This window comes from Puntigrus tetrazona, chromosome 4 (genome assembly GCF_018831695.1).
Source record: "Puntigrus tetrazona isolate hp1 chromosome 4, ASM1883169v1, whole genome shotgun sequence".
NCBI lineage: Eukaryota > Metazoa > Chordata > Actinopteri > Cypriniformes > Cyprinidae > Puntigrus > Puntigrus tetrazona.
The window spans coordinates 10,013,697-10,030,286 of NC_056702.1; the positions used below are offsets into that span (position 1 = coordinate 10,013,697).

General features: G+C 40.2%; 1 protein-coding gene across 1 annotated transcript in view; it reads right to left on the reverse strand.

Annotated features, from left to right (window-relative positions):
* Positions 1–2,749: 2,749 nt before the first annotated feature.
* snd1 (staphylococcal nuclease and tudor domain containing 1) overlaps positions 2,750–16,590 on the reverse strand; it is a 141,254-nt gene continuing 127,413 nt past the window's right edge. Inside the window, exons 19-24 of the mRNA XM_043238015.1 lie at positions 15,970–16,093; positions 14,453–14,522; positions 12,866–12,979; positions 10,973–11,176; positions 4,991–5,035; positions 2,750–3,641 (exon numbers count right to left, since the gene is read on the reverse strand). Coding sequence (XP_043093950.1) covers positions 3,576–3,641; positions 4,991–5,035; positions 10,973–11,176; positions 12,866–12,979; positions 14,453–14,522; positions 15,970–16,093 — 623 coding nt within the window. The 3' untranslated portion in view covers positions 2,750–3,575. The remainder of the gene's footprint in view (positions 3,642–4,990; positions 5,036–10,972; positions 11,177–12,865; positions 12,980–14,452; positions 14,523–15,969; positions 16,094–16,590) is intronic.

The window sequence follows — 16,590 nt, forward strand, 5'->3', positions numbered from 1 at the left end:
TGATTTAAGGCTGCTCTGTATTTATACCGAGCATGCAACATTTAAATGCCATGACTATGAATTTAAGACTTAATTTTTGAAAAATGCAAATTAAGACTTAAAACATGCAGAAACCCTGAATATGGTTAGCGCTAGTTTCTAACCTTAAGCAATAAAACAAATTTGTAACACTTCTCAGACCTCACCGTGTCGAAAAAAATGCATTAAGATTCTCCCTGCACCTCAAGTTCATGGTTGCACATCCATTTCTTGAATTTCTGCTGTTTTTCTGCTCTTTGGACTGATGTCAAACAAGAAATGCTGCTGAGCAACCGAACCGAGCTGCCAGAATAAAATTTGCTGGAAAAAAAACTAATTCTGACCTTTAAACTTGAAATCTTAAGTGTGAAAAAGCGCATATCCATTGCATTCCCTTCCTTCTCCTCAGATCAGCGTAAGAGCACTGAACACACAGCGACTGCCGTATTTGAATGAAGTCTGCACAGAATTTCTAAATCATTCTTTGTTGATTGTCTCTATTGTCAGCAGAAGCACGTTTGTCAGATTGTGTAAGTGCACGCTTTGAAAGACAAGCTTTTTTTTTGAAAGTCTAGAAATTGATCCAGCGTTCGCTTCAGGGGATAGTTAACTCAAATGAAAATTGTCATCTTTCACTCACCCTCATGTTGTTCCAAGGATGTATGAATTTCTGTTTTTTAGCAGAGTACAAAAGCAGGATGCCGAAATGCTGTGCTGGCCTCTCTTCAATGAGAAATGAAGATGAAGAGAGAAATTTTTTTTCTTTTTATATATTCCATACATATCCCAACTTCACACAACAGCTCCCTGGGAGAAACAGACTAAAATGGAAGTCATTAAACCACTTTTTTTGGGGGGGCGGGTGAACGTCCCTTTAAATGGTAACTTGTGAATAAAAAGCTATACATTTGCCCTAGTTTTTACAGTTTGCTACATTGACATAAGTGGTCTTCTGTTTCCTCTCACACCCAGAAAGTCCACGCCATAGAGAATACAAGAACCAGAAGGAGAAGAGAGAAGACAAGTGTCGCAAGCAGGTGAGAGTCACACAATTGCATGGACCAGAGCAACACACACACACACACACGTTCAGTGAGTATATTCCATGTGTACTATGGCAGACTGAGACACTCATGTAGTTCACATCCCACGATGAAAGACAGGTTAGAACAGCAGCAGGGTGTTTCCCCTTGAGGACTGACAGATGTGAGCGAGAGAGGAGAAACACAGCTGGAAGAAACATTCTGGACATCTTGAAAACGTATTTAAAACACCAAGGCACGAACCTCCTAACACCTACCTGCAGAGAGAGAAAATAAGAAAAAATAAATAAAACTAATTGGGACAACGAGGTGACAAATGATAATACCTTTGAACGCTCTCCTCGGTCGTCCTAAATTACACTTTATTTCTCAATACACACACACACACACACACACACAAACACCAAATCATGGTAGCAAACTCATAAATTTCAAATTTGAGGATTCATATCACACAATGCATCAAACTTTTTTATTAATATAGTAATGAAGAAGGCAAAAAAAAAAAAAGACAGGGACATAAGGTGGATTGAAATGGGAATCACCTCAACACTTTCTGTGGCACCATGGCTCTGACCTACATAATGTTAATCTCAGTTTTCATATTTCTCCATTTGAGTGAATATATATCAGTTTCAGACCTTAAATTATTTAACATAAAAGGTTTAGAAAGGTCAAAGAATTAAGCCAATCAAGCTGAACGTTACTAGATTCATTGAGAAGGAAAAAAAAAAAAGACATGAAACCGAGATGAGCTCCGTCTTCATTTGACAATAAAAGGACATGATGTCCTCATGTTAAAGGCCGAAACATATTACAGAAATGTGAAGTTAGATCTCATTAACCTGAAAATGAGTTATTTCCAGTGTTTTGACTTAATAAAGGGCCATAATAAAGCTGAAACAGCACATCAGTGTAGCAATGAGGCAGAAATCTGTTCTAAAAGTCATAAACTAACATTAGACAACTACATTATACCATAATCTCATCAAAAAGCCCTTTCTCACGGAGCTAATAAATACCCTAAATCACACGGGGCAAAACCGGGGGGTTTATGGGTCATTAGGGCAGTGGAGAACAGACTTTTTTAAGTAGAGATGGCCGTTCATCTAAAGCTCCAAACCCAGTGATCATCTTCCACTCTTCTCAAACCAAATGTGTTTAAAACACAAAATTGCATTGAGTATTCATTTTGTCTTTATATAAAAAAAAAAATAAAGACACTGAGAGAGAAACATGCTTGAGACTCATTAAAAATACATTCATGGATCTCTTCAACCTTCATACACTTTGTATTTTGCAAATCGTGTGGTTGCTGCATTTCCAAGTAACACTAAAAATGCAGTTTTTGCCACCGCAAAATACATTTAAAATGTCTACAAGTAGACAACTATTTTTAAATTCCAGTGTTGTTTTTACTCCAAGACAAATATTTGAATATATACATTGACTATGAATGGATTACTTCAGCCAAATACGATATCTATCATTTATAAACCTGTATTGAACTACAAGAAATCTCAATTTCAGCATCGGTGTAGTTCCTGGGTTTTGTCTTTGTCTAGTGTAGCGTAGTTAACTATAGTGTTTTACAGATTATTTGTGTTCTTCATGTTCAAAACTGACGTAAATGTTCACAGAATGAAACACGGCACCACCCCAACCCTCAAAACTAGTCAGACAACATGACACGTTGCTCATTTTTATTTCAGATTTAAATACAATGACAGGGTCTACCTCAGAAGGAAAGAAATTCAAACACTGTTTCTGTATGGCGGGCAAGAGCGGGAAAAGAAGAAACGGTGATCGTTGAGTAAACCTCACAGAGGAGGCCGAGAGACGCTTGTAAAGGTGCTGGCAGCGTTTCTTTTGCCACAGAAAAAGAGAAAACACACGTCCTACACAAATGCCCAGAAATGTCACTGAACACTCAGATCACATCAGAGAGACAAAAATACGCTCAGTAAGTTCACTTGGTTAGTTCTGATCTAACTTCAAAATATCCATATATATACTGAAATATAGAATCTCATGATTAAGGAGGCGTTTTCTCAGCAAGCTGTTGAGTTCACGGTTGCTCTGTGCATCCCCCTCATTTCTTTAAAAGTCTTGCCCCAAAATATAGAAATCTGATTGGGCAGATCAGGTTTGCTAGGATGGGGTTTGACAGCTGGTGATTGGCTAAAAATTTACATAAACAAGATGATTGGCTAACATGTCAAAATTTAAGATTAAGGTAAGTACATTGGTCCTATTTGAAGCAGCTACAGGTAGAGTTATCTGTAGCCTACTCACTTAAAAAAAAAAAAAAAAAAAATGACAAGAAACAAAGTCCTTGGGCAGAAGAGAGGATATGCACAGAGTATTAAAAAAAAAAACAGATGCAAATGTTCAACATTAGAAAAAAAATAAGAGCATACTGATGTTGTGTGTGTTTTTTTTGTCATGATTTTGTGTTTTTTTGTGTTCTCAGAAAATGCATCTTGTCTTCCTCAAGGTCTTTGGAACAACAGCTTAGCGGCGATACCCGAACTCATCCGCGTCATCGTCACGGAAATCTCCGTAACGCCAAATGTTGAGCTGCAAACGAAAAGGAAAATAATCGATGAGTTAAAGGCAGAGTTAAGATATAGCTCTGACTGTACATTGTAAGAATGTCTGCTTTGCAACAGGTGCGAATGTGTTCACGTGGGGCAAAATAACTTCAATAAAACATTAATAAGCAGTAAAATGAGGCTCCGAGTCACCTGACCACACTGATTCACCATCATTAAATTCTGATAAGCGTCTTCGCCCGTGTATCTGTGAGAGCGAGGCGCAGATGGCCAGCGTGTAGACAGGATCATTAAAACACATCATCACACCTCAGTAATAACCAGGCCAATGGTCATTTAGCGTGCTCTTTAACACTAGTCCTTTCACATCCAGTCACGCGTGAAGGCTTTACATCCAACAAATTCCATCGGTTTTGCCACATAAAGCAGCGAAACGTTTCATTTGGGGCGAAAGTGAATCGTTTCGGCTTCAGAGATTCTTAGGGAGGACGGGAAAATCATTCGGTACGTCATACAGGGGCTTTTATGTTTTCTCTCCGTTTCTGTCGTTCGGCGTGCATGTGGCTGTTAACTCGGAGAGAATCACAGCTAATTAATGTCTATGATAATTAGCGGCGCCGTTAGCAGGGACATCATCATCAAGCTTTTGGGTTGGCATGGTTCTCTCTCCTGCTCGAGTCTTGTTAAACAGCCGTTGGCTTGTCATATGGAGCGATGTTTTAGCCAAAAGACTGTTCAACATGCACCGCGATGCAACAAAGTCAATGTTGCAGGTAACACTAAGCCAAAGCCAGTTCTGGGGATAAAAAACAAAACTCTACGGTGTTCTGTGCCAACAAGGGCAGCAAGTAATATAGACAAACAGCAGGGGACGGGAAATGCAAGTAAAGAAGAGGAAGAAGAAGAAAAACTGTATAAAGTCTAGCACTAGAACTATATAAACTATATTGTATATACCTATGTATATAAAAATAGGCAACACTTGGTATGCATTTGTATTTAACACTGATAAAAATTAAGTAACAAATTATTAATGTTATTGCATTTACTAATGGGTTGGTTAGTTGATGTCTTTGATTTTCATTTGAATCTGAAGTAGGAATCAACACTTCATTTGATTTTAAAAACTTGTATGTCCTCCTTTAATAGTGAATATGCAATTATGACCCTAGTGACCGATGAAAATAAAGATGCAGCAGGGTTCATTTTAAACACTGATCCTATTCATTTTGCTACTTGTTGTTGATGCAAGATACTCTGGTGACTTCAAAAATCTGAGGGTGGTATGGGTCCTTATTTAAGTGTTACATGCATACATTTAAATGAATTGCTGGTTGAGCAATCCGATAAAGCAGAAAGATTTACAACTCTTACCCTGGCACTCTTGGCAGATTCCTGGCCGTTCAGATATTCAGTCACCTATAACAAGAAAAAAACAAGAAGTGCATTGAGACAGAACGTCCTAGTGTTGTGTTCAACATCCTTCAGCATCTTCAACAAAATAAATGACACGCACAGGACATTATCGAGTACAGAGATTGCTTTAAAAATGGCAGCATTTTGCCAGATTGATGCTGTGCAGAATCCACAAGTCAATCACAGTAAGTGCACCTTGTTTAGATGATGTTTTAACAGACCTCCATCTTGTCTGATCATCAGGGTGGCGACCGAAGCCATGCGCTCGCAGAAGATGCATTCAATAACGAGAGAAAGTGTGGGTGGTTACAGCCACTAGACGGCCTGTGTCTCTCTCTCTCTCTCTCTTCCTGCACCACAGACACAGGCCTGAATAACACTAAACATATTGACCGCTTCTGCCACAGCGAGCATCCAGAGTCGCTGACTGAGGCACGGATGACTCCGAGAGCGAGATTGTCTTCGTTTCCGGTTCAGAGCAGTATCGGCAATATCGTTAGAAAGCTGGAAAGGCCTGTGTTTTCTGAAGGGCCGGGTACGGGTGAGATCACAGCCGAGGGTTTAACGCACAACGATGGCAGATGTTAAAAAGCGTAGGGTGTGCTCTTTTAGGGTGGGCTGTTATTTAGAGGGGGTTAATTGGCCGGCTGAAGATCAGGTGACTCGTCGGTGCTTTAGGACACACACGCATGAAGGGACGCCGAGGTGCAGCTGGACTCTGCAGCTGCAGACGGCAGAGAAAAGTGCAGCTAACGCAGTCTCCATCCATCAAGCGCTCGACGCACCACAACATGCAGCGCAGCACCTCACGTGCCACACACACACACACACACACACACACACACACACACACACACACACACACACACACACACACACACACACACACACACACACACACACACACACACACCATCAGCAGTTTCACAAACTCTGCTGATAGCATCATGTATGACAGTTCATCGACATTTCAAGATTACGGACGCTTAGATATTAAGAATACTGCTAAGCTGATGATTATTACCGATAAAGGGCTGATATGAAAAATTTACATTTAGAAAGTTTCCACTGGAGCATGGTGCATACCTTGAAGGCAATGTTGAGGCACTTTGGATAAAAGCAAAAACAACAATATTTCGCTGATATTATTAAAAAATATATATTATTTAGGAATCACAACATTATAATGAACAGTATAAACAATGGATATAATAAAATAGACCCAATAGTCCAATAACTGATAGTTAGTGTACATCCTTAAGATATCCTGTTTTTAGCTTACAAAAAATAACATTATCGTAATGCATTGCGATAAACTTATATTACCATACATATTGTTTTTTGTAATAGGTGTACAACATTTTTTTAAATCCCCATTTGTAAGTCGTTTTGGATAAAGCATCTACTAAATGACCATGTAAATGAAAAATGCTTTCACAATGAGTAATCAATAGTTTTTTTTTTTTTACCCTTAAGGCTAATAGTTATTTAGTATAAAGGAATAATTTCCTCTTTTCCTTTTGTTTGATTAACATGACAGATATTAGGCTGCTGTCACTTTAAGAACAAATGCACAGATTCAATATCCCGATAAACAGATTTCAGACATCAGATTTCTTTCCCTAATTGTTCACTTAAGCCAAAACATACTGCGCTTACACTAATACCCGCCAAAACAGGGAAACTGACATTTTTGTGTATTTGACCACTGAAGTGTAATAATCTGCAATAAGAAGTGAATTCCTAACAGCATGTTTTCTGAGAGGCAGCTACCAGTGTACACAAGCACCACATTAAATCAACTCTGTAACATCTGTGCTTGATTTTCTCATTTATGAATGTTTATTTACCACTCTGAAGTGACGTAAACTTATTAATATAGTGTCACCATCATAACAGAGTCTGAAAACATGCTCGCTTCTCCTTCCCACATTTCTGTGTCCTCGCTCCTGTGGGTCCAAGTGTCTGTGTTTTACCAATCTGCAGACTGCAACCAAGTCTTTTACCGTCTCTGGGCATGGAATGATGGGACAGTGATCAGATTTGCGGCGTTCTTAGAAACACTCTATAATACCCAGTAATGCAGGCAGCCTGAAAATCAAAGCGATCACAGACACAGCCGCACAGCGTTCGAAGAGAACAGTTTGGACTTTGATCATCTCAGTACAGAGATTAAACAACAGAAAGACGCTGGAGCTGAAATGGCTTCTCTGTCCCAGATCAAGCCTGTGTTCAATCCACAGGGCACAGGAATGAAATGGGGTTTTTAGGCAGCGATGCGTGTCATTCAGCATGTGTCCCGGCCCGTTTGTGTGGATGAGTGTGTGTTTGATACTACAGGGGCAGAAAATTCCCCATTCTAAGCTTAGCTAACTTCTACTGGTTTATGGGTAATGGAGCTGTCAGGAGCGAGGCATGATGGGATATGTCTGGACATGGGGTGCCCCGTAAAGATTGTTGTTTCATCTCAGCTAAAGTACAGTCTGAGCTCTTTTTTTTTTTTTTTGTTTAAATTAAGTGTCAAATTAAAAAACTTTTTCAGCAATAATCTTATTAAAAGCCCCCTAAAGCAATATGTCCAATTGGACCCAAATGGCAAACTAATTATCCATGGGTTCCTTAATACCAATTAATTTAGCAAATTAAAGGCACGTTTAAGAAAAAAAAGAAAAAAAGTAGAGTAACAAATGTAAACCACTATTTTAAACCCTAGATGACTGTTAAAAAGCTAGAATTCTCATAGGCCTACTTCATCACATAACAACGGTAATAAAAATACTACAACTCCCTTGGGCTTTATTATCTGGATTGTACAACTCTGTATTACCAAAATATTAAAGTGAGAAGGAGAGATATAAACGGTGCTATAGTTTCATCAAGCCATCAATAGAAGCACAGGTTTGCAGAACATCTCTGGCTCCGATCAGAGCACCTCAAGTCTTAATTAATGTCTCCGAGGGAAGATCATTATACGGCAACAAGACCTACAAATTCTTTCTGAAATGACAAGTCCAGAGGTTAGCCCTTTTAAATCAACAATCTAAGTCAATACTAGATGCTTAAGGAGAATCTCCCAGAACAAATCTCCAATAAGACTGACTGCATTCTATGACTGTAACGCTAATTGGTATGTGAGCTTGTAATTAGCTTGTAAAACTAATGAACGTGAAAAGGCACCAGTGTCACTTATGGTACGCTACAGTAAGCATAAGCTTAGCGCTGATGTAGCATAAATACAAGGAACCTCCGATCCAATCCCTGCGAGCTGGCTTGTCGTCTACTGCCTAAACAGACAGCTACCTAGATGCCCATTTTTTGCGTTAAATAAAAATTACGCATAATTACTTCTCTCTGTCATCTTGGATTAGGTTCGTTTCAGTGATCTCGTCGTAGCGCATTGTTGCCTTCGCACACGAAGCCCACTAAAAGCCCACCAAGCTTTACAAGCAGGCTGACCTCGGAGCAGCTTGACTTTAACGTGAATTCATCCGATAACACGCAGACATCTCATCCAGCATGCCAGGACGAGGAAGAAATTCAGAGAAAGAGAGACTGACACACAAATAAGAAAGAGCAGTGTTTGACAAACACAGGGAGGGAAATGACACATCGATTTCGGCTATCGATCCTGAGAACTGATGAAGCTCATGCACACTTATCGGAAGGCCTGCGTTATCCACGCGCAGGTGGAGAGAAAGAGAAGCGGTGGGCTTTATCTGTCACTCTCTCCCTGTCAGACAGACGTTCCCGTATCTCCTACTTTCACTCTAAAGATTTCCTCTCGCTTTTTTGGTTCTCCTTATAGGGATATTCAAGGACTCATTTCTCACCAGACCACAGTGAATGTGACGGACTGACTGACGTATGGACTCCGGTCTGGAGACTTCAGCAGAGTAAAGATTTGCTGATAGCAGGAAGTCAGGTGTCAAGCATGGCAGATACCCTTCAGCTGTAGAGAGGACGTTGGGAAAAAAAAAAGATCACAGGGCGCACAGGGTGTTTAAAAGGAATAAAATATCACAAGACAAAGGGTTGGGGATGAAGGGGGGTGGTCACGGACGGGATGGCGGCTTGTATTATGAAGGCAGAGTAAATAATCACCGAGTATTAACAGTGTTTTAAATCACAGCTAATTTACTAAGGACTGAAAGGTTTGATCCACTGCTTTGCCTTTAATTCTGCAGATTATGATTTATCACACCCCTTTCACCGACATGCAAATACATGCAAATTTCCAAACTACATCCTCCTGCACACGGTGTACTGCACTGGAGGCCAAACCAGCAGCAAGAAAAGATGGGGAAGGAAAGAGAGCGTGAGCGAGAGAGATAATGAATGAGAAAATGAATGGAGGAGAGAGCGAGATGAGAGAATCTTTATGAAAAAGCCAAGGGTGAAAGCAGAAGACAAGTGGCATGGCGCCACCACACTATGTAAAGTGCCAATGCTAGTGGACTCAATCTGGCATACAGGACGAGCCCTTCATGTGCATCTACTGATGTAATAACAGCGTAATAGGATAGCTATTACACATTCACGAACACGCAAGTATGCATTAATGGCAGGAAGTGCGGCGTGGAAAATATACTGAAGTGCCTTATAAAATGTGAAGTAATGAAACTTAATAGACTGATCAAATATATTGGGGATTGCTGTGGTGGGCTGTCCAGGAACACTTTTGTCTTATTTACATCCATCTCTGTTACCCTGGGTCTATGTCTAAAACTACTGCAGATTTCTTTGGATGTACACCGAGATGTAACGCTGAACCAAGCCGAATGTGTACAGTATTTGAGGAACAGATTGCCCTTATATCCATGTAAGTGTGAAACAGGAGCAAGACAGCTCAGCTCTATACATGCACCTCAAACAACCTGTTAGCGCAATAGAAAATAAAGAAAGAAAATGTGAGGGAGTGAGAGGCGGGGATGAGTGAACCAGAACAGCAGTGTTCCTATGGGAACAGGGAAACGGTGGACCTGACGTGGCTGTCACAAACACCCTCCATATGCTCAGAGTCTACAGACCGCTTCAAGTTCATCACAAGCAGACTGCCAAAAACAAACCTGTGCGGGTTGATTCAGGAGTGAAGACAAAGTACGTCAGAAGGTCACAGTATAAATACTGATCAAAGAATGGGTTCAGACGTCTCAAATCAAGCTGAAGAAGACTTTGTAAGCAATTAAGTGTTATCATTAAGTCTTAGTCTTGTGTCAAATGTACTTTAGTTATCATTTAATCAACCTAGTCTTTTTTTAAATAATGCAATGTAACTTTAAAACAACAGCGGTCGAGTAATCGTGGCTTTTAGAAACCATGATTGCAAAAAATAGTCTAGATTTCATGACAGAATCGCACTTTCATTTAAACTGCACACATCATAACGTTAGCTACAGCTAATTTAGGTATCACTAATTTATCAGAATTGTAGTTTACTTGATTGTCAGTGTTTTTAGATCATTTGCACAAGCAAATATACACATTGTTGCCAGAATGCAAAAACACCAGGCAGAAAATATACATATACATATATATATATACACAGTTTGATCAGACTAAATGTTCAAACTATTGAATGAAGTCCTCGAAGGTCCTGAGTGAGCAGCAGTGTCTGTATGCCCTAGACACGTCACAAATGAATGCAGCAAGTTTAAAAAATGCTAGAGAAATGGCACAAGCATTACATAACAGGAAAGAATAGAGCGAGACTGATAGAGAGCGGATAACAAGGGGAGAGCGAACGGTCAGTGCTTTATAATAATACAAAATGGCTGCCGTCAGAGGCCCTGCTGTGAAACAGCGAGGTGTATTTCAGGGCACATAGATTACAACAGACCTCAGTTACAGCTAATGCTGCCTCCGGCTCAAACCAGCTGACCAATAGCACCACACTCATTATTTGGGTTCGTGTACTTAGACGTATGTGCATTTAGCGCTTACCATTTTCTGCAGGTACTTTTCTTTCCGTACGTCCACCATGACAAGGCCTTCTTTCACCAGACCCAGACCCACGTCATCTTTCGAGTCGGAAAACTGCAGTGTGACGTGTGGGCAGACGGCTCCACTGTATTCCACGTTCAGCAGACACTGTGTGTTTTGAATGTCCCTGACCACACTGTCCACGGCATCGGCCCGTGCGTCTTCCTGTGGGGGGTCATCATAAAAACGTGTCATATATCCATCCACGTTTAATTTCTACAAACTGTCCAAACACTTGCACTTACAATTTCACACACTATTGACAGACACTTCAAAGCCCTCGGTGTGTGCTCTGAGCCAATCAGACTCCATCGTTCACACTCTCCAGCTGAGGAGTTGCTCATTCATCACACTTACACACACAATGTAGATTTACGAACAAAAATACCACCAAACTAACAATGTTTCACAAATGTTCAACGCACGATCTGAGCGATACAGATCTGATCTTTCTCTCTCTCTCTCTCACACACACACACACACACACACACACACACACTTTGCTCTTGTGAGCCAATCCAGTCTCCATGGCAACCTCAGAGCATGTTCCCCTTGGGGGGAGTTATGGTGGGGGTACGAGATACAGAGGCCATCCAGAACGAGAGAAAGAGATAGAGATAGAGAGAGAACAATGCGCCTACCTCAAACGATGGACAAGATCACAAAACAACAGCAGTATTAACGGGGCAGGTGGCACGATGCCACACCTACACACACAAACACACACCTACACACGCACAACTGAGCTCCGCACACGAACCAGGTGGACAACTTACTCCCATATGCCTTTCCTCAAAAAAGGTTTGTACTGGAATATCAGCATTCTTGCATAATGCTTACTGTTATTTTATTTTTTTAAACATTTCATTTACATTTATTTTGTAGACTCTGTTTTAATGCTTAAAATAAATTGTATTAATCAAAAGACACCTACACAATTTAATGGCAATTTGTTAACAGTTTATTAAAAATTTCATTTTTAAAGGCCCTATGAAATAAATTTTTTTCTTCTAAATTCTGCGTTTTCTGGATTTCATTTTAACATTTCATTAAATTTAAATAAAAGCATTTGTAAACTAAAAACTAATTGATCCCCCCATAAACACTGCAATGTTTTGTATTTATATTTTTCAGGTAAATAAATTCTGGTAAATATAAGATTCCTTAAAAATAATGTTTTATTAATATTTTTAGTAGTAGTAGTACTACAAGCATTACATATTTTTATCATTACATACGTTTATTTTGATGGGTTGTTGTGAAGACCTCTAAAAAGTTTGTCAGTTTCTATTATAATGACGATAGTTTCTTTCGAAAGAAATGGTCAAATGCTAGTGAAGTATGCTAGTGATTATGCTCATGTAGTCATATATCGAGACATACATTCACAAAGAAACACAGAACATGCAAGACTCCCCTTAAAATAGTATTTTGCAGTATAATTCACGGTCACTAGTCCTTATGTTTTGTTTTGTGTATTAACCTACTTTTGATTTGTTCCTATAAAATCTGTCAAGTTCCATGACATTCCGTGTTATGTAGCAAATTCCACTTTTATGGCTGGATTCCAAGATTCCGTCCATGTTCTCCACATCACGGAAATAACAGTACATGTGTAGTATACGTGTTACATCACGCGAGCTCATTACGTACAAACACTTTGCAGAAACACGGTAGTATGCCATTCCAACAATTAAACTAGCACGATGTGACTCATAATTCCTGTCTTTTACAACCTGGATGTGACTATATTGTGCATGCATGCTCTGTGTGTCCTACAGGACCCGTTTGAAGGCCACGTTACGTGATGAATCACACGGGAACGCGTATGAATGTGTTTGTGCAAGAACTTACATCCTGCGGGACCTGAATGAAGGCAAATGTGTATTCTGTAGCCTGTGGAGGAAGCGTACGCGTGCTGAAGGCTGGAGGAAGGGCTGCAAGACGCGTGGAGGATAATATCTCCCTCTGAAAGGACAAGAGAGAGAGAGATCGTCACATTGTTGTGTTATAAAACAGGCTTCGTACCTCTTTCATACACTGACTGCCTGTACAAGGTCCTCATTAAACGGAGGAGGTGTGAGAACAGCACAGCAGATAAAAGCAAAGTCAAGGATAACGCTTAACTCCTCCACATGCCACACTCAAAGCCGGCAACACAATATGAGAGACGCACACTCTCTCTCTACTGGGTCGCAGTTGAGCGCTGTGGTCATGCGTCTTTAGTGCAGAACATGTGAGCGCAGCAGGCTAAAGAGGCTGGTTAGCACCGAGACGCCGCAAAGGCTCGTTTCAGCTTTGAGAAAGAGAAATACAGGCAGACAGAGAGACTAGAAAATGGAAAAACAGACAAGACAGATGAAAGTACAAAGCAAAAAGACTAGCTTGTTCTACGTGGGGGGTTACACAGCAGTTCTTCAGAGGAAGAACACACATCAAGCACACGGTGGGCCTAGAAATATTTGGACACGGTGTTTGAATGTCAATGCATTTCTCACTATTTGCGCGTTTAAAAATCTCAAAACAACGCACAATGAAGACAAAGACACGTTCTGGCTTTCTGACTTGAGTGGATCACGTTCGTAACGTAAAGATTGAATATATTTATGTAACCAGTAAGCACGACTGTCTCACGAAAGTAACAAATAATAAATGAGATAAATCTCTATAAGGTTATCATCTCCAAAATAAGTTAAATGCATTTCATATTAAAGAATGTTTTAAATATGTCAAATTCTATGTATATTTTTAAAAGCAGATTTTGTTATGATCTGTCTATATTGCAAGACTGTTACTGATATTAAATCTAAGTTGAAATAAGTCCCCCCGAAAAAGAGAAATCGTGGCCTTTTGATGGGGGCATTAAAATAAAGATCTGTCCCTCAAGACCGTCGAACTGGAGTGACTGAGCAGAGATGGAAGGCAATAAACAATGATATCAGATTCAGCACAATACTCTTGCACCGAGGGTTAAGATTTGTGGGCAAAGAGAATAAAAGAACGAGGTAGAGAGTCTGTGAAAAGAGAAGAAACAGGAGGGCACAGGGAATACAGAGATGAGAGAAAAGGCCTGTTGTGTGAGAAATGTTCAATCACATGACCACCTGCATCTTTTCTCTTGTGCTGGCCTGAAGCCTTCCGCCCCGGGCACAAAAACAGCAAAGCATGCTGGGTAGCGCAACCTTCAAGCTGCTTTTAAGCATACTAACATTATTTCTCTCGCAAAAATGCATTTATTCTGGATTTACGGGGAGGAATTGTTTTCCACGTGTGTGGCATTTTGACTGATGGATTGAGTGCTGGCTTTTGAAAGCACATGCAGTATTTTAAACGCAATTCAGAACATTCATCAGTCAGCGCCTTTCTAAAGAGACGCTCCACTCAGGAGATGCTGTGCTACATCCAGATCACGCAGCAACTTCCCTGCAAGCAGATACTCACGTTTCCATAGTCGATGTAGAACACGTGAACCTTTGCTGGAGATTCAACTTTCTCGACGCGAGCTCTGTACCTACGGAGGGAGAGACGGAGAAGAAAGTGTCAGTTCCACTCACTGATCAGAGAAGAAATAAGTTCAGCAGTTCATCCACAAGCACTGGACAAATTGATGTAGAACATCTGAACAAAAAAAAAAAAAAAAAAAAAACTTTGCTACCCAGGTTTTCACTGACTTTTGGCTCCAAACTGCCTTTTTTCCTACATGGAAATTATTAAAAGGGAGCACACTGAGTGATGATAAGTGAATACATTCACTTTTGTAAAGAACAAAACACTAGTTTACTGCCCCTAACTGTAGAGTACAACAGATCTTTTCTGGGGGTCTGAGGACAGAGTTGATCTTGTATTCATAACCTCACGCTCTGAAAGTGCAAGAAGCCTCTCATATTCATATTGAGCAGTTCAAAGCTCTGCGTGACACCTCAAAAAGTCAAAAGAAGAGTTTCCGTTTTCATATAATCAAACTTAGACATTCTAACCCACTGCAGACCCCCTGCCCACTCCAGACCGTCCACTTATACTAAAACACTTCAATCATCCCAAACCCCCCGCCTGATCCAGGGATGCCCGCTCTGAAAAACATCTTTCTGCTGGTATCACAGATTTAATGAGCTCTTAAACCACGGAATGACATAATCCTGATGCATTGTGGGAAAACTGGGATAAAGGTAATCATGACAAAATGCTAAAAAACAGAACAAAGAAAAAATTCTCGTTTTGGGGTGAAGTTCAAACATTTTTTTTTTTAAGAGAGAAAGACGACCTTAACAAAAACACAGCAGATGCTTGAGTAATGAGTCGCCCTACTGAGGATGCAGCCTGCTCCGAGTCTATATGTATGAGGACAATAGAAGCTTCCAGACTCCCTAAAAGACAAAGGACTCATTAGAGCAGTCCAAAGTCTTGCAATCTAGGCCAGATTACCCCAATATAAAATGTAAATAAAAAGAAAAATACCCATAACCACCAGTTGGCTCACTAAAAAAAAAAAAATATTTCAACAACGAAAATGTTTAAGCAATCCCTGTGAAGACGGTCTGCTGAGAACATTATTTTTCGCCAAAGACATCTTCCTTAACACACACCTAAAGTCCAATAACATTGAAAAACACCCAAAATCAATCTTTCATACTTGTTACAAGGATGCCTAAATATATTTCTAGCATGTAAAGTGACTTTAAATGTAAATATTTATATTGGTCACAAGCAATTATATAAAAACATAATTTCAAAATTATTACTTAAAACATCGATCCGCCAGCACAAACTTGCCAAATCAGCAAGATGACTCATTACCTCTCCAAACCAGACAAGAACATCCTGCCCAGCAGCTCTGACAAATATTTTATTACATTTATTTATTGAAAGAAATTAATAAATGAAAAGGTATTTTGCTGAAACCAAGAATCTCAGCTTTTATGGCAGATGCCATTAGGAGATTTTTTCTTTTTGGCTCTTACCATTCTCCATCAGCAAACTTTGCGATGCAGAAATCCCCTCTGCGTGGAGAAAAAGATCCTTCCACCGGAGGCTGGGCTGCAATCTCTCCTCGCATGCTCTCCATCAGGCTCTCCAACTTTGTACCTGCACAGATAAGGACGCCGAAAGGTGAACATCTCCATGCAACCCGTCACGCTTCTTAGGCAAGACGGAAAACTGAGCTTGCGTTCCTGAATTTGGCCATGTTAGAGAGCAGCATCCTGACGGCATGATTTATTCCGTAACGGCTTGATTTGAGAATGAAGAGATGCATTAACTTGCGAGTGACTGGCCTCTGCCAACATGGTTCCTCCAACAAAGAAGCCCTGATGGCTCTGGAGAGGAAAGCATATAATATTTTCCTCGCTCAGCCAAACAGCAAACACTAAATTGCATTCATTTGTTGACAACCAACATCCACTGAGTTTTTGCCAGGCCTGGGGTCTATTGCAAACACGGAAATAAAATTAGATTAAGACCCACAAATCCTCACCGCTCTAGCGCACTGTGGCCCACTTAAGGGGGACGTGTGACCCAAGCAAGCTCTCACATCAACCAAAGGCCAGTAAGGTTTTAATACATCAAAATGGCTTGAAAGGCCT